General features: G+C 41.8%; 3 protein-coding genes across 5 annotated transcripts; 2 read left to right on the forward strand and 1 right to left on the reverse strand.

The window, feature by feature from the left end:
* Positions 1-2,985: 2,985 nt before the first annotated feature.
* On the reverse strand, positions 2,986-18,897 carry LOC140225409 (OV-16 antigen-like). 3 transcript variants are annotated; one of them, XM_072304242.1, is made up of 7 exons: positions 18,704-18,897; positions 16,671-16,797; positions 13,245-13,366; positions 12,552-12,678; positions 11,167-11,304; positions 7,670-7,712; positions 2,986-3,281 (listed from the first exon to the last, which is right to left on the reverse strand). In XM_072304242.1, exons 2-6 carry the CDS (start codon positions 16,720-16,722, stop codon positions 7,687-7,689), a joined length of 465 nt encoding a protein of 154 aa, XP_072160343.1. In that variant the 5' UTR covers positions 16,723-16,797; positions 18,704-18,897; the 3' UTR covers positions 2,986-3,281; positions 7,670-7,686. The 3 variants fall into 3 exon arrangements, with proteins under 3 accessions (XP_072160343.1, XP_072160342.1, XP_072160341.1); XM_072304241.1 differs by lacking the exon at positions 7,670-7,712 and having other exon boundaries at positions 2,990-3,281; positions 18,699-18,892; XM_072304240.1 differs by lacking the exon at positions 7,670-7,712 and having other exon boundaries at positions 2,990-3,281; positions 18,704-18,891.
* A 246-nt stretch (positions 18,898-19,143) lies between these two features.
* LOC109039125 (uncharacterized) lies at positions 19,144-23,354 on the forward strand. Its single transcript, XM_072303984.1, has 2 exons — positions 19,144-19,309; positions 21,434-23,354. Exon 2 carries the CDS (start codon positions 22,868-22,870, stop codon positions 23,330-23,332), a length of 465 nt encoding a protein of 154 aa, XP_072160085.1. The 5' UTR covers positions 19,144-19,309; positions 21,434-22,867; the 3' UTR covers positions 23,333-23,354.
* Positions 23,355-24,317: 963 nt separating this feature from the next.
* On the forward strand, positions 24,318-25,181 carry LOC109040958 (uncharacterized). The gene has a single exon (XM_019057102.2). It carries the CDS (start codon positions 24,318-24,320, stop codon positions 25,179-25,181), a length of 864 nt encoding a protein of 287 aa, XP_018912647.2.
* The last annotated feature ends 450 nt before the right edge of the window (positions 25,182-25,631 follow it).

Consider the following 25,631-nt stretch of genomic DNA (forward strand, 5'->3'; position numbering starts at 1 on the left):
TTGACGGGGAACACGATGGTTTCAATGATAATATTAGGATGACATGATATCGCGACGTTGTCACGTTTACGAAATTCGGTTTCAAGTGGTAGGTAGTGACTGAAAAAGAGTACGGATCACTGGGAAAAAAACACATTGGATCTAAAGTCCAGACTCTTAAAAACATCGACAAGAAAAAATACTCTTGAATCAATCGGACTTTTGCCTAAATCAAGAACCAAGCCTCTTATTTTGAGCGGATTTCCTTTTGATTTAAGCAAAAATCTGATTGAATCAGAGTATTTTTTCTTGTCACTATTTTTAAGAGTCTGGACTCTAGACCCAATGGGTTTTTTTTTCCAGTGATTTTTTGGATGATATGGACATTTCTAATCGAATACGGTAGTAGCCCAATCAATTAAGTTACCTACTAACCCATATGCTCCGGTACTACCACAGTACATTTTAAATGGCAATGTCCGTATATCATCCAACGAATCGGGGTGGTACCACAATTTTAGGAGATAACCCCTATCACTTTTTCGGTTCCTACTTCCACTTCGGTTCCTATACGGAACATCTGCCTCAGGCAAAAATCAAATCAGGCATTTTGTTAAATGCAGGCAGGCTGTCCAATTCTGATAATTTATGGAGTTCAGTACAGTTTTCACAGTGACCTCTTGAATTATGAATGTTTTGAAAAACCAGTGTACCAACTGACCCCCGACTCATGAGCCGCGGACATGTGACAAGAGCGTTGGAGGCAGGGCTCATGAGTTAATGATTTGGCAATGGGGCGTCGTCGCCACTGACGTCACTGGCGCTTAATAATTTCGTTAATTCCATTTTCTTTTAATGTAACCAAAAAAAAATTAAATATCATTCGAGTTTCTGAATCGCTATAATGAGGATACATATTTCCCCTTTAACTATGGTAAAAACTGGAGCAGAAAGTCAAGAATGACGACACGCAGTCCTATAGCATTCCTACAGTCTTGTAGGCGCTAATATGCGTTTCACGCCAACTGACCGACTGCGCTGCGTTTGGCGCAATGCGAGAAGTATTCATGCAGTCTTGTAGGCGCTAATATGGGCTTGACACCGACCGCACTGTTTGGCGCAAAGCGTGAAGTATTTCTAGAGTTTTGCAGGCGCTAATATATGTTTAACGCCGGCCGCACTATGTTCGGCGCACTTAATTGGCCCTCGAATAACAAGCACGCCCCTTCTTTCCCACCTGTCTCTGGTTCGGTTTGGCAGAAATAAGTCGGGTTTTCCAAAGAAAAAATAAATTATAACCGGAATTCTCCATCGTCGAAAACGGAGATACGTGGTTTCGCACGTACGCCATCGAGATGGACTCCTTTTTTTGGAGGCATGACATGTGGATTACCTTTTGCAAAAAGGAACCACTATTTCTGGTCCATTTTAGAAACAACATTCATGCCATTGGTTTCCCTATGCAGATATGTGCTTTTATGGGAGAGCCAGAGATAGTGGTTCCTTATTGCAAAATGTAATCCATGTAATATTGGCCCCCTTGGCTCCAAACATTCGATTTTTGTTCCCTTGTACGATGAATGAGTTGTCACCATGAGTGGTAAGTGGTCCAACCTTACAGCCACCAGCAAGTCACCGTTTACCGGCCACCGAACTTTCTGCGTTGCCAACGCTTGATTTAGAGGTAGGACCATAGAACGCAACTTTTGTACCATTTATAACTTCCTCCGCCAGTCGACAACGCTGTAATGCCAAGGAAGCCAGCCAAGGAAGAAATGTCGGGAGGTGGCCATAACAGCACCCAACTCCGTCTACCCCGTAAACACCTTGATAAACGGCCGCTTTATGGACATGGTTCCCGCGTGCCCTGCCGCACGATGGGAATAAATTGAATTTTCTCCGGCCTAATTGAATCAGTGAGTTCGAAAACACACCAACTCGGGTTTTTTTTCGATTTTCACTTTTTTCCGGTTTAGTAACACTTATGGTTAGAAGCATCTGCACGCAAAAGGAAATTTCGAAATTGCAATCGGAAGTGCTCGAAACAGCGACGGGAAAAAGGAAGAATCGAAGTATTTCATTGGATATACCAATTTTTGGCCATTTCAAGGGAAACGGGTGACCATCCGATTTTGCGGTTTTCTTTTGTCGGTTCAGTATACCTTGTACCAACAAATTATGAAAATGTTCAAGCGTTATCCAGGTCGAAAAATATACATTTTCCAGGGCAGTCTATGAAAAATTAGTATCTGAAAGACGGTGAGAACGAAACACACCAACTCGGAAATTTTTAAACGCTTAATTCTCCGTCATCAAATGTGGTGTATCGATTTCAACTTGGTGCTTTACAAAGTCTCTAAGTACTTGTCCTTTGGCACCAAAAAGGTTTTTCTTAAACTAACTTCTTCGCCCGCTGCGCAGTTTTAGGTGTTTCCTGAACATTTTTTTTTCCGAGTTGGTGTGTTTTCGAACTCACTGATTCATTTAACAATGGGCCTGTTGCAAACTTTTGCTATGGCAGAAATATGAGTTATTCCTTATAGATTATGTCTCAAAAATCACGATGACACTGTGACTACCATCTTCACCATCTGATGCAGATGATGAATCAAATTCGCACACAAAAAGAAAAATCTCCGGCCGTGGAAGCCGTGATTTTCGTGAAACTTGGTATCCAGGGGTATTTTTCGACGAGAAACTCGAATTTTTGGTCAGATTTTCAAAATTTCCAAATCCAAAAGATGGCGGCCGTGGCCCAAAATGCTAAGTCGGCTCCTGTTCTATCGATTTTCGTGAAACTCGGTATCCACGGGTATTTTTCGACGAGAAACTCGGATACGGAGTAAGCCCATATTTATTACATTCCATATGCCTTTTACCTCAAAGTTAATTAGTAGCTTGGGTCCTTAACATTTTTGGAAGGGGCCGAGTAGCATTGTGGGGGGACCTATTTCCGCCCATGCGTATAGTTAGTCTAATGGCCCAGCCTACCTAATCGTTCTTACAGTACTGAAGTAGACATTTCAGGGGAAAAAATAATAAAATAGATGCAGATTTATACTCGTAAGTTATATTCTTGTGAAAATTATAAATAAAGGTGATTCAGTTTATTTTTTGCAAAAGATAGGCTCCCCAAAAATTTTATAGAATTATCCATCGATAATTATCCTCCACCTCCAATCACTAGACTGTTTCCTCATCCGTAAAAGGACTCGGCACGGAAATAATTAATCGCCACCGGATCTCCTAAAGTGTACTTGGCCGCAAACTTCTTAGTGTTGAAATGTGCTCGTCCATGTACACTGCAAAATGAATATTACATTACGTTAGTAACTTAGGTTGTTCTTAAAAGGTAAGTTGGTAAAGTCTGTAGGTAAGTTCTTCTTAACTTGACTGAAAGCAAGAGTAAATCATTTTCAACGCTGGGCCGCGGACATTTATAATCGCAACGTTCGGTAGTAATGAATGCTGTAAATCAAAATTATCGACTAACTAACTAACGAATGGACAAACCAACGATATCTAACAGAATGCCCAACCGACTGAATTATACAGGGTTATCCAAAAGTCACTGACCACCCCTGTAACTTTTTTCCAAATTGAGATAGAAGTTTGAAACTTTGGGAATGTTCCTCGGTTTAAAGTAGCAACTTTTTGGTCCCCCCGAAATTTTGGGGGGCGGCCCCCCTTAAGGGGGGCGGGGGCTAACTTTTTTTTTCAAATGGCAACCCCCCCTTTGTGATACCTCATTCAAAAGATAATAAAAAAAGAAAATTTTTGGCGTAAACCGCAGGTCAAAATGTTCATTTTTGACAAAATGGCGGCCGGTCAAAGTTCAAAATGGCGGAAATTTGGCATCTCCGTTGTTTATTGACGGATTGGTGTAAAACTTCGAGATGAGAAAAACGATTCTGGCATTGGTTTTCCAGAAAAGTCATAGTCCTTTTCAAAACGGCGGCGGTCAAAATGGCGGCCTCGAGCGGGAAGTGGATATTTAGGCTGCATATCGTTGGATTTGCATGTAACTTGGTATCTGGGGGTATTCCGGCACTAGAAGAACGAATCTTCCATTGGATATCTAAAATTTTGACAAATTCCAAAATGGCGGCGGGAAATCAGTTTTACGGCTCTTTACCGATGGATTAGCATGAAATTATTTGATATTTCAAGAATCTAATGAAAGATTCCTTTTTAACCAACCAAAAACCGCCAGAATATCGAATTTCATGCAAATCCATCGGTGAAGAGCCGTAAAACTGATTTCCCGCCATTTTTCCGCCGCCATTTTGGAATTTGTCAAAATTTTAGATATCCAATGGAAGATTCGTTCTTCTAGTGCCGGAATACCCCCAGATACCAAGTTACATGCAAATCCAACGATATGCAGCCTAAATATCCACTTCCCGCTCGAGGCCGCCATTTTGACCGCCGCCATTTTGAAAAGGACTGACTTTTCTGGAAAACCAATGCCAGAATCGTTTTTCTCATCTCGAAAAACCCTAGGATTCCGAGTTTTACACCAATCCGTCAATAAACAACGGAGATGCCAAATTTCCGCCATTTTGAACTTTGACCGGCCGCCATTTTGTCAAAAATGAACATTTTGACCTGCGGTTTGCGCCAAAAATTTTCTTTTTTTTATTATCTTTCGAATGAGGTATCACAAAGGGGGGGGTTGCTATTTGAAAAAAAAAGTTAGCCCCCGCCCCCCTTAAGGAGGGCCGCCCCCCAAAATTTTGGGGGGACCAAAAAGTTGCTACTTTAGACCGAGGAACATTCCCAAAGTTTCAAACTTCTATCTCAATTTGGAAAAAAGTTACAGGGGTGGTCAGTGACTTTTGGATAACCCTGTATTGCAATCTATACAATAAGCTCCAAGACCTCCTAATTTTGCGAAACTGGTAACGCTTAGTTCCAGCGTTCTACCGGGCCGATTTTCATGATTTTTGCGGCTATCGACGGGCCATTGTCTCTAGATAAGCCAACTCTTTTCAGATTTTCAAAACAAGGCCCGGGTTTTTTTTTATATTACGTGGTAAAGTTGCGAATTCTCCCATTTAAACAATGTAAATTTATACTTTTTGTCATAGTTCGTTTGAGCGTTCTACCGGGCCGATTTCCATGATTATTGCGTAAATCGACAGGTAATAGGCCCTAAATGAGCTCGTTGTAATAAGATTTTGGAAAAAGGACCCAGGTTTTTTTAAAATCACGTTATAAAAGTGAGTGAGTTTACAGAATGCTCCGGCACTGCTACCGCTATGCGCGGGAGGATGCGCAGTGGTCGAGGAGGTTGCGCAGTAGCTGTGTAGCCTGCGCATCAGCTCTACACTTATTTACACAAGATTCGCACCGGTAACCTCACGTTGAACGGTGGCCAAGTCGTCTAAGACGTCGAATGCGTATTTTTGGAACTCGGTGTGGGATCGATCTCCGACTCATGACATCTTAAATCTTACCTGACTATTATTGTTCAATGTTTTACTGCAATATTTCATCAAGCAGTCATTCCAAAACGCTTCCTTTTAATTTTAAAGTAATTTTAAGTAAAGTTTAAAATTAAAGTATACCTCATATCGTAATTTTTTAGGGGAAAAATAAAACTAACACTGGTAGGAGGATAAAAATAGGGCCGCGAAGCGGCCCATTGATGGCGCGGAGCGCCTTCAGGGGGTTGGGCCGCGTAGCGGCCAGGGGGCGTAGCCTCCTAGTTAATTATATGAACAGAGAAACATCACAGGAGTAAGTCGAATTAATCCTGTTTAGACTTCCAAACGAATCAGTAAAATAACATAAAAAAACCGGCGCTCCGCTTCGCTCCGCGCCGGTTTTTGGGGGGGCTTCGCCCCCCCAAGCCCCCCCAGGACGCGCGCTTCGCGCGCGTTTTTTAGTTTGAGTGTCCGGCATCAGTTGTTCTGTCTTTTAAGTGGCCCGCCTGTCCACCGCGGGAAGAGTGTATTTTCCGAAGGGAGGGGTGGGGGCGGGGAGTTATCAATCTTTGGGGGTTGGATTTACGTTTACACTGTTGGAGGCATTGATTATTCGAATAAGGACTTCATGTCGCCAGATGGCAAAAACAATCCTCATGTAATGTCTGATATGAAAAAATGTCAACAAACGCTGTGGCAAGCTTGAATGACGATGGATGAATCTCCATAACCCACTGTGCGACAACATTGCCGTCTTGTCCACCAATTATCAGTGTGTAACCCACTGTGCGACAATTTAGCCATCGTGTCCACCAATTATCAGTTCATCAGTTCGTGACCCATTGTACGACAACATTGCCGTCTTATCCACCAATTTTCAGTTCGTGACCCACTGTGTGACAACATTGCCGTCTTGTCCACCAATTTTCAGTTCGTGACCCACTGTGCGACAACATTGCCGTCTTGTCCACCAACTTTCAGTTCGTGACCCACTGTGCGACAACATTGCCGTCTTGTCCACCAATTTTCAGGTCGTAACCCACTGTGCGGCTTCCCTCCTCTTTTGCCGCACACCCCCCCGCCTAAAACTTTCAAAGCTCGCCATTTTTAAACGGCTCAACCGATTTCGCTCAAATTCAATACCAGCCTAGAACTAAGTAAGATCTTCCTTCTGTAAAAATTTCGAGGGGAAAGCTTTTAATTTGCGCGAGTTATCGCGCCCACAAAATTGAACCTCCCCCCACTTCTCGCCCCCACCATTCGAAATGTAATACTTCGATCTCCGTTTTTTTTTCGCAGAATGGTAGTCCTGTTCCTCTACTTTACATCGCAAAAAGTTTCACTCGGAAATTTTTTAAAATGAGGGAAATATAACCAAGCAAAAATCGGAAAAACAACGATGAGTCGGAAATACATACATAAATAAGCAGATATATATATATATATAAATATATAAACATGAATTCAAACGGCATGCATATTCGTAATCTACGACCCATGATCGATGCTCATTACATGGTCTTTGGTCCAGGTCTGACATCAGGGGAGAACGCAATAGTGTATTTCCTTCGGAAAATACACTAAAAACACTTTTGATATACTTATTCAGGAACAGGAGATCCCCTCCGTCTATGATTCATATACATGGTGGGCCAGAATATCCAGGACGGTCGACCAACTTTTGAACGGTTCGAGATAGAATAATGAAACTTTGGGAATGTTCCTATCTCAAAGGGGACCATCTTATGGGGGAGTCAAAATTTTGGTCCCCCCTAAGGGAGGGGGTGGGGGGCCCCCAACTTTTTTTTTTCAAATGGCAACCCCTATCTTGTGATACTTCATTCGAAAGACCATAAAAAACTAAGAATTTTGGCGCAAACTGCAGATCAATATCTTAATTTTTGACCGAGTTATGATACTGTCAAAGGTCAAATTTGACCTATTTTCAAAAAATCACAACTCCGGTTCAAATTATCGTAAAGAAAAAAATAAAACGAGAAAATTTACTAAATTGTGTTTACTTTTTTGTAAAAATTGCAGAAATCACTTCGAACTAATTTTAAGGGGGGGTTCGGACCCCAAAATACGTCAATTCAAAGGTCATTCAATTTTCCCGCGAAATAAGCCAATTTCCCCTAGAGTTGCCTCCACATTATCTTAGTAAGGTCAAAATCAGTTCAACATTACGTTGGGCAAGTCCCCAAATTTCAGGAAAAGTTAAAAAAAAAAAAAACCCAATTTAAACGGTCAAATTTAATTACCTTAAATTGCGTTTTTTTTAACAGAATCGGAGATTTTGGAACACTGGAATGAAGAAACATACTTTTAGACTTTAGAAATGGTTATATCTATATTATACAACTACAAGCAAAATCTTGGAAGCACTATTTCTGACGAACTGCCGGACCGATAAGGATGATCTTTACATGTATGTCATCTGTATTAGATGTAGATGTGCAAAAAATTATGAAACCCCGAACTTCTAATGTTGTAGAGCTTTTAAAGCTCATGTCACTTAAGTCCAATGTTAATAGCGTGAGAGATATGTCGTTTCCGCTAGAAACGTCAAGGTGTGGGATTCTACCTGAGTGACTCGAATAAACAATAAAACAATGGAAAAGCTCGTGAAGGGCTCCTCATTCGAAGAGTTGAGGAACGGTGCATCGCTCAGGGTTCAAGGTTCAAGGTCCAAGGTATAAGGTTTAACTCAATTTTTCCTGCATTCTTCCGGCTTCGCTTTGTGGCATTGGTCAATTTACTTGATTGCTGAATTTCTATTAATATTTACAGCAGGTAAACAGCAGATACAAAGTGAGAAGGCAGGCGCTGCGTCGCGTCGGGACGGACCAAATATTATTAACTCTTAACGCGGTCGAAATCCGATTTTTTTTTTTAAATTAAGTACTTAAAAATAATATAATAAATGGAGATTTCTCCAGTAAGTGGACTGTGACATTATGTACATCCAGCTATTCCTCATCATTTACAAATCTGAGTTTTACGTCAAAAATGTTGAAATCGATGCAGCTCGAACACAAAATGGTGTATTAAAATGGAAGAACATTTTTGCCTATACATGTGCGTATCGGGCCCGCAAAGCGGGCCTGAGGGCGCGAGGCGCCCTCCCGGGGGTAGGGCCGCGTAGCGGTCAGGGGGCAGGGCCCCCTAGTATAGTTATGTAAGACTTTTGATTTCCAAAAAGGTTGTTTCTCACTGCACTGTCACAGGTATAGCAATGGGCCTGTTGCATGCAAGAGATACAGCCGTGCGAATAGACTTTTTAGAGGTTAAATGACACGAAAATTACGATGGTCACAAAAAGTCTGAAATACACTCCTTACTGCGCAATTTGCGTTGTTAGGAACGCGCTTTTTCAAATTTCCCGCGTCTGGGGGCAGTTTTCTAGCGGAAACAATTAACGGCAACTCGCGGCTATTTCCGGTCAACTAAAACTGACAACATAACCTAAAAATCGGAGCTCGTGATATCGTGAAATGAAATGTAGAAGGATTGCGTTGGATATTTAAAAGTTGATCGATTTGGTTACCGCATAAAGCGTATATGGACCACTATAAGAGATCACGTTGGGTTTGTAAACAAACTAAAGAAAAAAATAACAACAACAACAACAACGACGACCCGGCATCTTCCGGAAATCACCGAGCCCGCCGTTTGCTCGTTTCCGGTGGTTAGAAAACTGCCCCCAGACGCGGGAAATTTGAAAAAGAGCGTTCCTAACAACGCTAATTGCGAAGTAAGGAGTGTATTTCAGACTTTTTTAATGTGACCATCGTAATTTTCGTGTCATTTAACCTCTAAAAAGTCTATTCGCGCGGCTGTATCTCTTGCATGCAACAGGCCCATTCTGCGGACTCCAGCTGGTAGCCCCTGCCTCAAAAGGGTTTAGAGATGGTCACCGGCTTCCATGCGTATACGAACCACCCAATTGAAGAGCAGATAGGGCTCTTAGCTGTAGTGAAGGTAACCAATCAGGGGCCGATTGTAAGACCTCTGGTCAGGTCTTGTCGAAACTGGTGGTTTGAGCTGACCAGAGGTATAGGTGTGCATGACTCCCGGTTTTCTTCAGGTCAAGTCCCGGTCAGCCTTTGTTCTCTCTTGCAAACCAGTAGTCAGGCTGATTAGCAGATTGACTGCTGGTCAGAGTCTGACCACTGTTTGGTGACCAGAGGTTGACATGATATTTGGGACGTGGAATGTCCAAGGCATTTCAACAAATCTATCGGAAGAGATTCCGGAAATAAAGGAGCATAAAGTGGATATTGTTGTACTTGTGCGCTTTTATGTATGTATGTTTCTCAATGACCAATAAGGAGAGATTTTTGTGAAGTTTTATATCTATCGAATAGAATGCGCAAAAAGCACATCTGCCCGATTTTACGTTTTAGAAATAAAATTTCAATTAGGGCCGTGACATGGCTTTCTAAATAAAGTTAAGTGCATTAAAGACATTGGAACTTTATAAATTTCGACGGCGAGGCTCTCGAACCATGTATCTATGTATCTTGGTTTGAAAGGTTGCAGACTTCCTGTTATTCTTCGTTTTTTAAATGGAAAGTTACCCGATGTCAATTCCTCAAAACTTCCGCGATTTTTCCCGTCCGTGCGAAGAAAACTTTGTGAAAACTTCAAGGAAGGATGTTGATTTGTTATCTTTTAAAGAAAATAAAATGGAAGCGGAGATTTTAAAACAAGGCAAACGAGATACGCGGTTCGGTATTTTCACCGTCGATATAAAAAAATTTAAAAAAAAATGTTTAAATGTTAAAAAATGTTTAAATTAATCAAAGGACTCACTTTTTCTGAAATGTGAATTGATGCAGTGATACATGTATCCTGGCCGAATATATTACCATTCGAAGGTATTTTTCACATTTGTACGGTTTTGTATCAAAATAGAGCGAAATGTAATAGGAGCTTAAGGGATAGGGGGAGGGGAGGAGAACGTGCGATTGTAACCTAATAAATAGAGTGGTTCAGTGGCATAACGGGCGCCCCCGCAGACCCTGCTATGCAGGGGGGCCCAGGCGCCTAGGGGCCCAGGCGCCTAGGGGGCCCTCGGCCGCCGGATTTTTTTCCCCTCTCTCTCTCTTTAATGCTCAGCTTTGGTTTTAAACTTTGGGCCTTCATACTTACCGAGATTGGGCTTCTCCCTCTGATTTTTATTGTTAGCTCGGGGTTTTTCATACTTCTTTCGGACTGTTCCGAACTTTTTGTTTGCTGGAGGGCCCCTGCCTTTCAATGTCCACTCTGTGATTACTAAAAATTGTCACTTCTCGTATTTCGGGCTTTGGGAGGTCCAAGAATCTAAAGGGCCCCTGGGGCCCCGCCACCCTTTAGAGCCTTGATCCTTTAGGGGCCCCATTTAATCGGGTACGGGATCCGGGACGGTGAGGGGTGAGGCATTCCAAGTCCGTGATTTGATATGTATCGGGCCAAAAAATGGGAAGGAGCGAGAGAGGGAGAGGGGCGGGAGGGGGGATAATTTTGGAATTTTATCGACATATGGGGGGGGGGCTAGAAACATTTTTGCGGGGGGGCCCAGCGGAAGTCCGTTACGCCACTGGAGTGGTTGAAAGGTTGTATTTGTACAGCTCATATTAAACAGTTGGAAGTTGGAAAAAGAGCGTTTGAAAAAAATATTACAGAGCGTTTTTGTATCCATAGAATTTTTTGAATATTTGTAAAAAAAATGGATACAAAAAGGCTGAAGATTAGAAAAAAATCAAGGAAAATTTACCGCCAAGTTTAATTGGATGAGGAGGATACCAGGGGGTTAACTCTTCACCATTCCCCTCAACTGTTCCTGGAATATTCCCAATGAGCCAATGCAGAAATTCCCGTTTTGTGGCATTTGAGCGGGTGGGGTTATCTGGATCTGATTAAAAATTTACCAAAATATCACATGAATGTAGAACATGTTTTAAAGAGAGTAAAAATGCACAAAGTAAAATCATACTCCGTGAAAAAATCCGTTCCAATTTATAGACGTTCAAGAGGAAATAATAAAATTCATCTGCAGAATCATTATCATGGATAAACTCTCAAACCGCTCGTGAATGGTTTTTGACTTTTTACGATTTTAGGTGAATCAGAGGCAAATCGGGTAGTGTGCCCTTTTTCAGTGCATGATTACTTGAAATTCAAAATTTCCGATGGCTATTGGATAATGGATCGTTGAGTCATTACATCCTTACCATGCGGAAGAAAAATTCGTCATAAAATTACAACAAGAGTCCGTAAAGGTCCACTCCTTCTCATCTACTCACAATTCTCATCACGAGCCTTTGCCGGACCAATAAAGAGAGGAAGTCATTTTTGGATGTTCCCAATCCCAAAACTGATGGTGAAAATAGAAAAACATATCGAGATTGTGGCGTTTCATAGGATCCACTCCAGTCCTCTTCATGAGGAAACCAGTCATGTTTTCTTTGAAACTTTTAGAGAGTCATACATGCTTAAAGACGAATAATGGATAATGCCACGGATGCAACAGTTGGTTTCGTTGCTTCTCGTATCGAGAGAAAAGTAGATATGGGGAGCACCAGTATATGAAGATGCCTATCACCAAGAGACTGGGTGGTAGCAAAGACTGTAAATGTAATCGCTTTCAGCAAGAGTGGGGTAAATGCTACCGGATGTCTGATTATTATCGTACTACACTCCTACAGTATCTTTGTGTCAAAAACCAAGTAGACTAATGATACCTCATGTACTTCTGGTAATATTTGCCAAACTTTTTTTTCAGAGCGTTGAAGCATGGCAAGAACTATGAGGCGCGAAGGACCAAAACGGCGTTTTTTTGTTGTCGCTTATCATCGATATGGACGTATTTCTGTCAAACGGAACTAAGCGCCAAATTGAGTTCCTTCTGAGGATTTCAAAATGCCGGATAGCGCGTTCTGTCAAACGGAACTAAGCGCCATGGAAAAGCATTGCGAGCATAGGACGGGATGAGCCCGACGCCCGGTTCCGCCGCCAATCCAAGCCCCCCTCTACCTTCCTCCCCCTATGGCGCTTAGTTCCGTTTGACAGAAATACGTCCATATGTATGTTGGGAAGAACAACAAATTTAATTTCCGCTATTCCTTCTGATTAGATGGAGATACGTCATTTAATTTTTACCTGTCATTATGAGTGTATAATGTGTCGTTTTTTTCTCGAACGGCCATAAAACGTTTGGTTCCTCCTGACACTCTCTCTCATTGATTTCATTTCCGAACTCGACGAGCACCCCAACCCCGAACATAACCTAAAATTAAAAATAATTAAAGCTTTTTACGAAAGAAAATTGGACCCGTACAATGAAAATAGCTGCGAGCTTTGACAAGGAGCCTTGGCCTTGAATTCTCGTGAATGCCAAAAGCTTTTAGATGAAACAAGCAGTGAACGCCAACACAATGTGTTGATAAGGCGCGTCATTAACTCGCACATATCAACCCCGTTAGTTTTCATTTACAGAGATTTCAAAATAGGCAAACAGCACAACAAGAGAATTCACGATCTAACACTGCGAGGTCAAAGACGCACCTTGACGAGACCGTGTATTGTGAATGTAGAAAGCTATTCGATCGAATTTAAGTTTTTTGATCTGCCTCAAGCAAAATCTTATCAGATTCTTGAAGAAAAGTGCTACGGAATAATTGAAGCGAAGAAAGGAAAAATTCTGTCGAACTCCTAGAAGATAAAGTCGATTTAAAGGTATTTTGAGACTTTCTTTTTAACTTGCTATGATCAAATCTGCTTGTTTGAACTGTTTACTCTTCTACTCATTCGAAATATCTTACTGTCTACATTTCCCCACTGTGAGAAACATACCTCGATTTCATAATCTGGAATTACGTCCACGATGTCCGGTTTTATTCCATCCCTAAGACATCTTCTTTGAATGTCCTCTGGCAGGTTCGGAATCAAACCTGAAATGAGGATGACTTGAAGCGCTGCAATTAATAAATAGACACCGAGTAAAAATAGAGGATTCATCATTTCCGCAAAATGCCCACACAATTATTTTTTTCCACCATGTTGCAATACTGAGAGGTAATAAATAAGGAAGGAGGAAATATTTAGTAAGTCACCCACTTCCGAAAGAAAAAGCACGGATCAGCATCTTTAAGTTGGTGAATCTGGCTAATGCAATCTCGGTGTGTTTGGCTAAGAACTCAATACTGTTTTCGAAAGTCGGACTTATAATATTACTTTTTACGTTAAAAAATGTTAAGATTAATATTAGACGTCCAACCCATGAAGGGTCTGCGAAGCGGATCCTAGAAAGTGCAAAGCTCCCTTGGGGGGCTGAGTCGCGTATTGAGTATAGCGGCCCAGGGACGTACCCCCTAGTTTAAAAAAACACTGATTATTCACAAAGTTATTTGTTTATAAATATTTTATGATTAAATAGATTTAATTTAATTATCAAATGGGGGACAGATTTATCTATATGGTTTAAATATTAGTATGATTATTTTCCCATTAGTGACAGTATTGTGATCGTGACGACAATAACGGCAATGTGGCTCCAATTTTCGAACAGATCTTGCGAGGTGTCAAGAAATTGCCTTTTTGTTCAAAAAGAAGGCAAACCTTGCTCGATTTCTCTGTTGAGACCACGTTTTGCAACAAAGTGTTGTTCGCCTTCAATTCAACTACTTATCATATTAGATGTTAAAATCTCACCAAACACGTCACCTGATTAGAATGCCTACAGTGGCGTGGCGTGCGTTGCGATATATCGATTTATCTATTAATTAGACCCGTGGAAAAGGATCGATAGACAGGGTATTCGCTATGAATTTCTTAATAATCGATTCTTCGCCAGATCATCAAATGGGGAAATATCGATAATCGACCATTCTCGCCTCGCCACCGACTGTCTGGCAAAAAACGGAGCCCACATAAAAAACGACCAAACTAAACTCATGATTATGAAAAATCAGTATTATCTGAGTTCGTGGATCTCAACTCTCCATTCGTCCCCCCTTTTTGTTTCCCCCTCAAGGGGGCCGCGGGGGCCCCCAACTTTTTTTTTTCAAATAGTAACCCCTATCTTGTGATACATCATTAGAAACAGCATAAAACACTAAGAATTTTGGCGCAAACCGCAAATCAATATCCTAATTTTTGACCGAGTTATGATAGGTCAAAGGTCAAATTTGACCTATTTTCAAAAAATCATATCTCCGGTTCAAATTATCGTAAAGAAAAAAACAAAACGGGAAAATTTACTAAATGGGCCTGTTGCAAACTTTTGCTAGAGCAAAAATAAGAGTTGTTTCTTATAGATAATGCCTCAAAAATCACGATGAGCGCATCGGCAAAGTCTGAAATGCACTCATAACTTCACAATCTGCGTAAGAAATTTGCGTTTTTATAAGCTTCCCGCTTCAAAAACGATACTACGGCACAGGTGAACATTTTGTTAGAGGAGTCGCTCCATCGTCGGCGATATTCATCATGGCCGACGCCTGCGCGCAGCTCCGCGCGTAATTCGAGGAGAGTTCAAGGTTAATCAATTCGGGCGTGGAAAATATGAACGTTAACACGCCGATTGTTATCTGGTTTAATCTAGAGTACCTATATTGAGAGAGTATGGCCACTGGGTCCCATGGAGAGGCTTAGGACCCAAAAATGGCGGTGCTTTGTTATGGTTTTTGAGGATGGGAGGGGGGTCATTGCCAACTTTTGACGGTTATCACCAACCGCACTTGCTGCCAACCTTACTACATCTAAGATCATTTTTCTCAAAAATTGCACACGATTAGCCTTAAAAATATGTAAAAAAGTCGCAATAGTGCATTTGGGTAAAGTTCTCGTTACGATAAGCAAAGACAACTACATTTTGAATCATTTTGCATTACATTAACTTTATGGCGTCCGCCATTTTTGGGTCCTAAGGGCTCCATTCAGCCTAAGATGGCTAAGCCAATCAGAGGTGGTAACTCCAGTGGCCATACTCTCTCTTAATATAGGTACTCTAGTTTAATCCAATTCAGGTGTTATCTCGTCCCATCACACGTGTTTTGGCGGATTGGCGTCGGCCATGATGAGTATATTGCCGACAATGGAACGACTCCTCTTACCAAATGTTCACCTGTGCCGTAGTATCGTTTTTGAAGCGGGAAGCTCAAAAAACCGCAAATTTCTTACGCAGATTGTGAAGTTATGAGTGCATTTCAGACTTTGCCGATGCGCTCATCGTGATTTTTGAGGCACTATCTATAAGAAACAACTCTTATTTTTGCTCTAGCAAAAGTTTGCAACAGGCCCATTGTAAGCACTTTTAAGTAAAAATCACAGAAACTACTTCAAACTAATTTTAAGGGGGGTTTCGGACCCCCAAATACGTCATTTTAAAGGTCATACGATATTCTCGCGAAATGAGCCAATTTCCCGTTACTTTTCCTCAACATTATCTTAGTAAGTTCAAAATTAGTTCAACATTGCGTTTTCAAGTCCCCAAATTTCGAACAAAGTTTTAAAAAAAATGAAATTTAAATGGTAGAATTGAATCACCTTAAATTTCGTTTTTTGAACTTTGCTCGAAATTTGGGGACTTAAAAACGCAATGTTGAACTAATTTTGAACTTACTAAGATAATGTTGAGGAAAAGTAACGGGAAATTGGCTCATTTCGCGAGAATATCGTATGTCCTTTAAAATGACGTATTTGGGGGTCCGAAACCCCCCTTAAAATTAGTTTGAAATAATTTCTGTGTTTTTTACTTGAAAGTGCTTATAATTTAGTAAATTTTCCCGTTTTGTTTTTTTCTTTACTATAATTTGAACCGGAGATATGATTTTTTGAAAATAGGTCAAATTTGACCTTTGACCTATCATAACTCGGTCAAAAATTAGGATATTGATTTGCGGGTTGCGCCAAAATTCTTAGTGTTTTATGCTCTTTTTAATGATGTATCACAAGATAGGGGCTACCATTTGAAAAAAAAAGTTGGGGGCCCCCGCGGCCCCCCTGAGGGGGAAACAAAAATGTTGACCCCCCTAGAAGATGGACTCCTTTAAGATAGAAACATTCCCAAAGTTTCGTTTTTCTATCTCTAACCGTTCAAAAGTTACGGGGGGGAGGGGGTACGGACTTTTGGGACACCCTGTATGAGGACTCGTTTACAACTCGAACTCATCGACGCAATGGCTCCGAAAGCAAGTCGAAAGGCAGTGAAGAAAGCGGGCAAGGAATCCTACGCCATCTACATCTATAAGTCTTGAAACAGGTGCACGCGGTACTTACTGATCATTATCAAAGTAACATATTGGTTTTCTGCTTCTGCTAGCCAGTGCATCTTTGGGATAACTTTTAATCTATTCTCAATTATTAAATTCCCAAATTTTACCAGAATCCCGCCTGAATAAGTAATCTGAAAATGTTCAAACGTCATCTTTTAATCTTGCTGTACGTAAAAGAATTTGCACCAACCAAAATTTGAGCCACAGTTTCTCTTCAATTTTTGCACATACATTGCAAAGTCCCTTTTGAAATTGAATTGATATGTCAAGCGAAGAATATACCCAAATGCGTTAAGCCAACTGAAAGTTGTGACGATTTGAAATTCAGAAGATGTAAGGTTTCGTCGGATATAGGTAAATGTAATTTGGACTACTTATGCTAAAAGAAACTATATGCATTGATTTTGCACGCAAAATGGCTCTTTTTAGCACAAATACGTACGTTTAGAATATCTACTAACAGGTTTTGTTTTCGAAAACTCAAATTTTAATTTTCCGATCCATCTGAATAAAATTCCAGCCCCTCTAAATGTTGCCTCCTTGCATATTAATGCTCCTATGTGGGCGATCGTAAAAAAGAATGCTCTACATTTCTATGAGGACCCTCAAAAAAAGGAGACGAATAACTAGAGTGAGAAGTAAAACATCACATATTGCAAGAAATCAAATTGTCCCAATATAATTCCATGCAGAAAAGTGGGTGATTGGTAAACTCTACAGGTCGCTATGTCATCGTCAAAAGTGTGTTTGGCCTGCAATAAAATCATTAAACTCTCATCAATCACCCACAGTAGAATTCTTAATCAATGTCGGTCAAATCAGGTGTTGAAACTAATTAATAAGTTTGGAAAATCACCATATGCAAGTAAAAAAAAAATATCCGTATTCCACTCAGATACTCAGTGCTCTTTACCTTGATAATAGAATGGCAGGTTATTGATAGAGCTATTCGATTTAGTGCAGGTCAAAATACCCAAGGGTCTGTCCATAAATTACGTAATAAAATTACTTCAATATGTTTTAGATCCATAAACCCCTTGTAACGCGGTTGTTAGGCTGGTCTAGACACTCCCAAAATAATTACGTAATATTTGCCCCATCCCCCCTCCAAAAAAAACCCCCGAAAGAATCGCTTACGCTATTATGGTCTCCATCAATTGTCGAGGCTGGTAAATTGAAATCTTACATGATCGAAAAAATGAACATTTGATACACGGTATTGTGATATAAATGTATTTAAGGAGAGACTAGTCGAAAGTAAATGGTCTGAAAAACACAAGTGAGAAAATGAATCCTGTTTTTCCTTTTCTCACTGAAAGAAAAGAGAGGGAATGGCTCCTGTTGATTAGAAGGTTCTGTGTTTCAAGGCACAACACAAGAAAGAAGAAGTCAAAAAAAATGTATACGTATGAAACTTAAAAATTTGGAATCCAGTTTACATATTGCATGATATGAAGTGCTGAGCTTGACACCCCCTCCTCCATGACACGGTGGATTACAAAATTATGAAGACCCACTCACCCCCTAGAGTGATTATGTACTTTTTGGTAGTCTTATACACGATTCGAATCCAGCAGATTTTAGTTTTTTGCTGGTCGGGGCATCTTAATTAACGGATAGGAAACCGTTATCTCTTCAGTCACAAGGTAATTTTAGAGATGTTTAAACTATGCGTACCATATTTCAAGTAAAATTGTATGGTAGAAAAAAAAATATTGCGGTCCTTAAGTTTAAAGCCCGTTATATAGTTTATTGCTTACCGGCGATTAACTCGGAAAGTAAAGGAACACTTATAATATAATACTTCCAATCTTTAAAAAAAAGTTCTCTCAGATTCGATTTTAAATATTCGAAAACTGATCTCTTTTTTTTAAATTAATGAGTTTTAGGAAACCGTCATTTACTTTTTGCTACATGTATATGCAGTCACAGACAATTATAATTATTCTCACGTATTAACAACATATTGAATGGAAGCAAAACGTTTTTTTGTGATGATTTTTAGCCTTGAATATTCTATGAAGTACATCACCTTACCTCAAATCCAGCCTGCTGCGCTCATGACACGTAATAAGGTATAATTTTGTATATTACTGACTGTTTAACAATTTTAAACTATTTCCGTCTCGTTGAGGAGAGAAAAATCCAGAGTTGCACAACGAAGTGACGTAAACTTGATGTGATAACAGCAAGAGAGACAACTTAGCTTTTGATTTTTATCATGTCATTACTCGTGGGATCGCAAGTCGTGAGACCCTAATTCTTTACTTACTTAGGAGCTCCCGGGTCCATAAGATATTGACTTCACTGATGATTTAGGCTCTAATTGGGTTACATTTTTTAATAAGGAACCATTATTTCTGACAATTCTCAAGTTATCAAAATCTGAATCAAAAGAACAGCCCCGGAACGCAGCTATTGTAGGCATAGGATCGGATATGGAAAGAGGCATTGCATGGCGCATTATAGGGGTATATAGGGTGGAACGCAACAGCTCTGAAACGTTTTATTTGATCACTAATAGATTTCCTCTCAATGTATTCTAGTAGGATGCTTGGTGGTGCGTGGTGATGCGTGATGGTGCGTGAATGAGAAGTCCTGACGGATACCCCCGATAAATTAAGGAACCAAGAATCCTCCTCAGTAAGTTGCTTACATATCGACGGTGAAACTACCAAACCACGTATCTCGGTTTGCGACGTCGCAGACTTCCTGTCATACTTTATTTTTTAAATGAATAACTACTGAACGTCCAGTCTTGAAAATTTTTGTGATTTTTCCTCTTCGTGCGGAGAAAATTCTGTGAAAATTTCAAGGAATGATATTGATTTGGTCTACTTTAAAAAAATAAAATGTGAGCGTAGATTTTTAAACACCGCAACCGAGATACGTGGTTTGGTAGTTTCACCGTCGATATTTAACCTCCTGGAAAGGAATAGCACATGCGTTATTTATATATTGAGCCAGAGGTCATCATTCTTCATTCTTCATTTGCAGAATGCGGTTCAAATAAGGACATATTTGATTTTAACATTCACCAATTTTAAAATTACATTACTTATGAAATAAATTAGCTTAAATTTTGCAACAAGGAACTAATAATTCTATTTTATTTATAAAAGCACCTATTTGCATTAGGGTGGTTCTTATTTTTCGACTTTTCGAAATACCCATCGGAACCGAAAATTTCTCAAATTCTCCATGAAGCTCTCCAAAAATCGCCTGCTTTCTGGGCCGTCGATTCGTCCATCGAACCGAGTTTGAAATGGAAGCTTATAATGACCTAAAACTGAGAGAAAAAATTCAATATGAGCGTAGGAACGGTTTCCGAGAATCGGGGGGGGGGGGGGGGGTCCGATCTCTTATTCGCCGTTTTCTTGTTGAATTGATGTTGCCGCGGGCTTCTAGTCGTTGTTCACACATGTTCAGCATATCGATACTACACAATTTCCTAACGTAGAGTTCGATTTTCATGTCAGCAAAATCGATATATCGATTTTCTTCATCGATTTTTCCCGATTTCACAAGGAGAATTAATTCGTTTGTCAATTGATACTGACGAAGATTGATACCAGAATCAGAAAATCGAGAAAAATTAATAGAGCAAATCGATGTATCGATTCCTTGACATGAAAATCGAATTCTACGTTAAGAAATTGTGTAGTATCGATAGGCTGAATATGTGTGAATAACGACTAGAACCCGCAGCAACATCAATTCAACAAGAAAACGGCGAATAAGAGATCGGATCCCCCCTCCCCCCGATTCTCGGAAACCATTCCTACGCTCATATTGAATTTTTTCTCTCAGTTTTAGGTCATTATAAGCTTCCATTTCAAACTCGGTTCGTTGGACGAATCGACGGCCCAGAAGGCAGGCGATTTTTGAAGAGCTTCATGGAAAATTTGAGAAATTTTCGGTTTCGATGGGTAATTCCAGCTATCCAAAATTGACCATGTTACTAAAATCTGTGGTTTTAGTGTTCGCGCACTTAAAAATAATAACCCTCTTCAAGAAACCTAGGCATTATAACTATCGAGGAAATTTATTTTCAGTGATAATTATAACGGGACTTACCATCGGTAAGTTGCCCCTTTTAGCCCTAAAATACCTTTCAGTTGACTTTATTTTCCAGGAGCTCGACAGAATGTTTGCTTTCTTGGCTCAAATAACTCGGCGTCAGCAGACACTCTACTTCATGAATCTGAAGCGTCATTGTGTTTAATTTGTCAAAAAAATTAAATTTGTTCAGGCAAACCGTGCGGGGAGAATGTTAGGAAAAATCGACGAAATCGCACGATGCGGCTACTTTGAGGGATTGAAAAGGGCATTTTAAAAATGATAAGGTAAAGTGCATTATTTTTCTTGTAAAGTGCCTTAAAAAGTGTGATACTTCAAAAAGTTTCAAAGCCATAGCAACATTTTAAAGGGGAGAAAAAAATTCGCGAGATGACAAAAAACGCAATTGTCCGGAATTTGAAGTTCCCGCTTGGAGACTTCTTGTCGGCCCCGGCGGAACCACTTAGGATGATCCAATCGGGCTGAACTTTTTCGTAGGTTTTTTTCACACCAAATGACAACTTTTAGGGGGGCTCAGACTTTTGATTTTTGGAAAGTCGAAACTTAAGAACCATCCTAATCTGCATAGAAAACTAATGACATACCAGCTGTTTCTAAAATGAGCCAAAAATATTAGTTCCTTCTTGCAAAAGTTACTGCTGAACCGCTGAAACTGAAACTTTCTTTTTCATTTTTTATGATCTGTAGCGTCGGTGGGCTCGGAGCAAAGTGGACTGTATAGGGAATGGCGGTGCTATGACCGGAGACTCACCTCGACACCTCATGACTCACCTCGACATCTCATGACTCACCTCGACACCTCATCTCTCCCATATACGAACATCCGAGCCGAAACGTGGTGGCGCTCAGCCCCTCATCTCCCCAAAATCTCATCCTACTGGGGGATGAGACGCAAAGCTGCTGTGGGCCCCAGCGTGAGCCGCGGAACTAGTGCGAAGAAGGACCTAGCGGCATGGGTGGTAAACCGGCGAAAAAGCAAGAAAAATAAACTCACCAAAGTAGGAGCTAAAAGCGTGCAAACAAACCAGCAAAGCAGCAAACTTGGAAGCGAGGACGCAGAACTTCGCAGAATCTCCAGAGGATAGCGGAACGCAGTTGATAGCAGATCAGGAAGTAGTGAACCGCTTGATTGTTGATTTATGTCGGCACGACAAAACTCGAGAATCGATACATTTCACAGCGCAGATAGGGCTACGTCTTGTCTTATCTTGCCATCAAAGCCAGGTCAAGTTTCAACAATCAGGCTGCAGGCTGCAGTGGCCTTCCAGAAGGCCGCTGAGATGAACAATACGTCACGGTGCAACGCGTGTTGCTCGTAGGCGTATGACCGGGGAAATTTCCAAATTTCCTAATACCTGGTGGATCCACTATAGCGGGAACAGATCAGCCCCACTTGTTTGAACTGTTTACTCTGTCTGCATTTTCCCACTGTGAGAAACATACCTCAATCACATTTTCTGGAATCATGTCCACAACATCTGGTTTGGGTGCGTCAACCCGGTGCGTGGGGTTGCGTGGGGTTGCGTGGTGGTGCGATTTAAAACTTTTCTCGGCTCAGTAAACTATTCTTCTACTTCTTTTCTGGTGCTAGGTCATTTTTCCTAAATTTTTTTTTCCTACATCAGGTTTTCCTAATACTTTTTTCCTATTCGTTTTTTGTCCCATTACAGTAAGTCCTACGAGTGAGATGTCCCACTGGCTTTTTTCCTAAGGGTGTTTGTCCTAATAATCCAATAATAATTGAAACGTAATCATGAGTAGAGTAGAGGGAAATTTTTCAGAAAGAGTAAAGTTTTCTTACCCACGGGTTGGGGGCGTTACCTGGTGGGCGCGTCAGCAGGTGGCGGATAGCTGGATTCCCTATGTAGGTAGTGCCGTCGTGTAATACTTGTGTAGGGTAGCCTTGAATATACTGAATAAAAGGTCGCGGACCAAACGCTCCAAGCCCCAAATACCCAGCGTGTAAAGCGACCCGTGCGTTGGGAGTATGGCACCAGGGGCAAATGGTGCCTTAACGGAGCCCTGGGATACCGGGCGACCTCCCAGCGTATGTAGCCTTACCCTGGTAAGAGGCTCTGCTAGGGTGGACCACACCACTTCCTCACATCTCGTGGGACTCATATGGATAACATTCACTCTGAAACACCACAAAACCAGAACATCTCAGGGGAGAGTCGACCAGACTCAGACCTAGAGATGGTACTTCAGGGGAATGAGGAGAAGCAACACACTGCTACATCCTCAGAACTCTGCACAGGCGGGGGGCACGAAAATGCCGCACTGCAAGAATCCGAGGTGATGGAAGTCTCCTCTGAGACGGAGGAGAGGCTTTTGGGAGAACCGAAAGACTCAGCAACCTCAGAGGAAACTACCGGGGTGGCGGAAGCCAGAACCGGAGAGACCGAGCCAAAGGACAAAACGAAAAAGAGGAAACTTTCTGGAGCCCAAATCAAAAAGCGAAGAAGGGAAAGAAAACTGAGGGAGGAGCAGGAGAAGGCAGCGGAGGGGAAGTCAGCAATGACAACCAACCTGCAGACTTCAGCCGGCACCCCCACAGCTACCACCGGGGAGCAGGAAAAGGGATAACCCCCCTCTAAACCTGCGAACTCGAATAAGAAATCTGGAGCGGCAAAGCGGAAACAGAAAAAAGCTGGTTCCTCGCAGCCGCAAACAGATAGGTTAAGGGAGCTGCAGCTGAAAGGCCAAACCTCCAAGAGAGGGAGATCGGACAGCAGCACACCGGACTCCGCCAAGAACACTGTGCCAAACAAACGCTGGAAAGACCAACCAGGACCTTCGTTCTCTGGCGTAGTCACCAGCATTAAAATGGCAGTGGTACCGAAGGACTATCCAAAGAGCAGGCTCAGCGAAAAAGAAATGGAGCTGGTACAGCAGGCTCTTCTAGCAAGGATAGAACCAGACTCAGAAACTAAGCCACAATTTCAGGGAACCAAATTCGAGCAGGGAGCACTGATGCTGTACTGCAGAAACTTGGTTACCAAAATTTGGCTGCAGGATAAGACGGCTACTCTGGTACCCTGGGAAGGGGCAGAGCTGAAGGCGGTCCTTGCAAAGGACCTCATCGTAAGCTGCAGGGTCATCTTCGAAGCACCAGCAGAGTTGAAGAAGGCAAAGCCGTCCGAGATCTTGGAAAAGATCGAGGGACAGAACGGTGGACTTCTTACCAAAGACTGGAAAGTTATACACTCAAAGGAGACCACGAAAGGTCAAACTTTGGTGTGCGTAGTGGACATGGCTTCGTTGGCAGTCCTGGAGGCGAGGAAGATGGTTATCTACATCGGATTCAACTCAGTGAGGCTAACGAACTTGGACAAAAAGAAAGCAGGGAATGAAGATCGTGCAGATCAATCTGCACAAAAGCAAGGCTGCGACAGCAAACCTTGTGAAAAACTTCCTCACTAAGAAACTGGACATTGCACTCATCCAGGAACCCTGGACCATCAAAGGGAAACCTGCAGGATTCGGTGGGGCTGGCGCTGACTTAGTCTATGACTTGTCAGGGGAAAACAGACCCAGAACCTGCATATTAGTGAGGAAGGGAATAAACTCTATGCCGCTAAGAAACCTCATAACTGCAGATCTAACAGCGGTGAAGGTGAATGTAAAAAGAGAAGGGGAGGACAGGGCGAGGGAGTTTATACTTGCATCGTCCTACCTCCCCTACGAATTAGAACCACCAACAGCGGAACTTCAGAGGCTGGTAGACTATGCAACGAGAGGGAGGAGCAGACTGATCGTAGGAACAGACGCAAACTCCCACCACGTCGCATGGGGCAGCACAGACACAAATGGTAGAGGTAACCAACTGCTTGAATTTATAAGCAGCCTTAATTTAAATGTTTTGAATTTAGGTAACGAACCAACCTTTGTGACTAGAAACAGGAGTGAGGTCATAGACATCACAATTGCATCTAGCAACGCAGAGGATTGGGTAAAAGACTGGAGGGTGGCTAAGGAGCTGGTCTCCTTGTCAGACCACCGGTATATCACCTTCAAGCTGAATGTAGAGGCCAAAAGCACATACTTCTACAGGAATCCTAGACGTACTGACTGGGACCTTTATCGAAAAGAGCTCATCAGGAGACTAGGAGAAGTAGAATTGAGGTACGGCAACATTCAGGAGCTAAATGCAGCAGCCCTCGCCTTAGAGGGGGTCATCACATCAGCATATCACAACAGCTGTCCAGAGATCAAGAGAAGGGAACCAACACTGGAATGGTGGAGCCCTAAATTGGGCGAACTAAGACAGGAAACGAGGAAACTCTGGAATAAAGCGAGAAGAGATGGAAGTTGGGACGAATACTACACATCACTAAACGCTTACAACAGAGAGTTAAGAAGGGCGAAAAAAGAGTCCTGGCGGAAGTTCTGCGAAGAGATAGATACATATACTCAGACGGAGCTAAACTCATGAGACTCTTAGCAAAAGACCCAGCGTTTAAAGGAGGCAACCTTATGAAACCAGATGGATCGCTAACGGAGACGGAGGCGGAAACACTGGAGGTGCTCCTGCAAACACACTTCCCCGAATGCGAACCGTTACAGGATGAAAACTCGAATGAGGCCAGGGGGACCCAGACCTTCGTAAGAAGGACGGGCAGACTGGACTGGCACGAGGCGAGGGAAACTGTCACGGTCAACAGACTAAAGTGGGCGGTGAAATCTTTCAAACCATACAAGGCACCTGGACCTGACGGAATACTGCCAGCACTATTACAACAGGGAGCTGAAATATTGCAACCTGCGCTTATCAGGATCCTAAGAGCCAGCCTTGCATTTGGTTACATACCTCAAGGGTGGAGGGAGGTCAGAGTGGTCTTTCTGCCCAAGCATGGCCGGAAGAACTTCGACCAGGCCAAGGCAT

The sequence above is a fragment of the Bemisia tabaci genome, chromosome 9 (assembly GCF_918797505.1).
Source record: "Bemisia tabaci chromosome 9, PGI_BMITA_v3".
NCBI classification, from domain to species: Eukaryota; Metazoa; Arthropoda; class Insecta; order Hemiptera; family Aleyrodidae; genus Bemisia; species Bemisia tabaci.

Excerpts from the sequence above, each read along its gene's own strand:
- LOC109040958 (XM_019057102.2), top strand. The coding sequence starts at position 24,318 with ATGCCGCTAAGAAACCTCATAACTGCAGATCTAACAGCGGTGAAGGTG.
- LOC140225409 (XM_072304241.1), bottom strand. The coding sequence starts at position 16,722 with ATGCACTGGCTAGCAGAAGCAGAAAACCAATATGTTACTTTGATAATG. Across the intron at positions 12,679-13,244 it reads TTCCAGATTATGAAATCGAG|GTTATGTTCGGGGTTGGGGT; the intron begins GTATGTTTCTCA and ends TTTTAATTTTAG. Across the intron at positions 11,305-12,551 it reads TTATACACTCATAATGACAG|ATCCAGATAACCCCACCCGC; the intron begins GTAAAAATTAAA and ends ATTTTTAATCAG.
- LOC109039125 (XM_072303984.1), top strand. The coding sequence starts at position 22,868 with ATGGATAACATTCACTCTGAAACACCACAAAACCAGAACATCTCAGGG.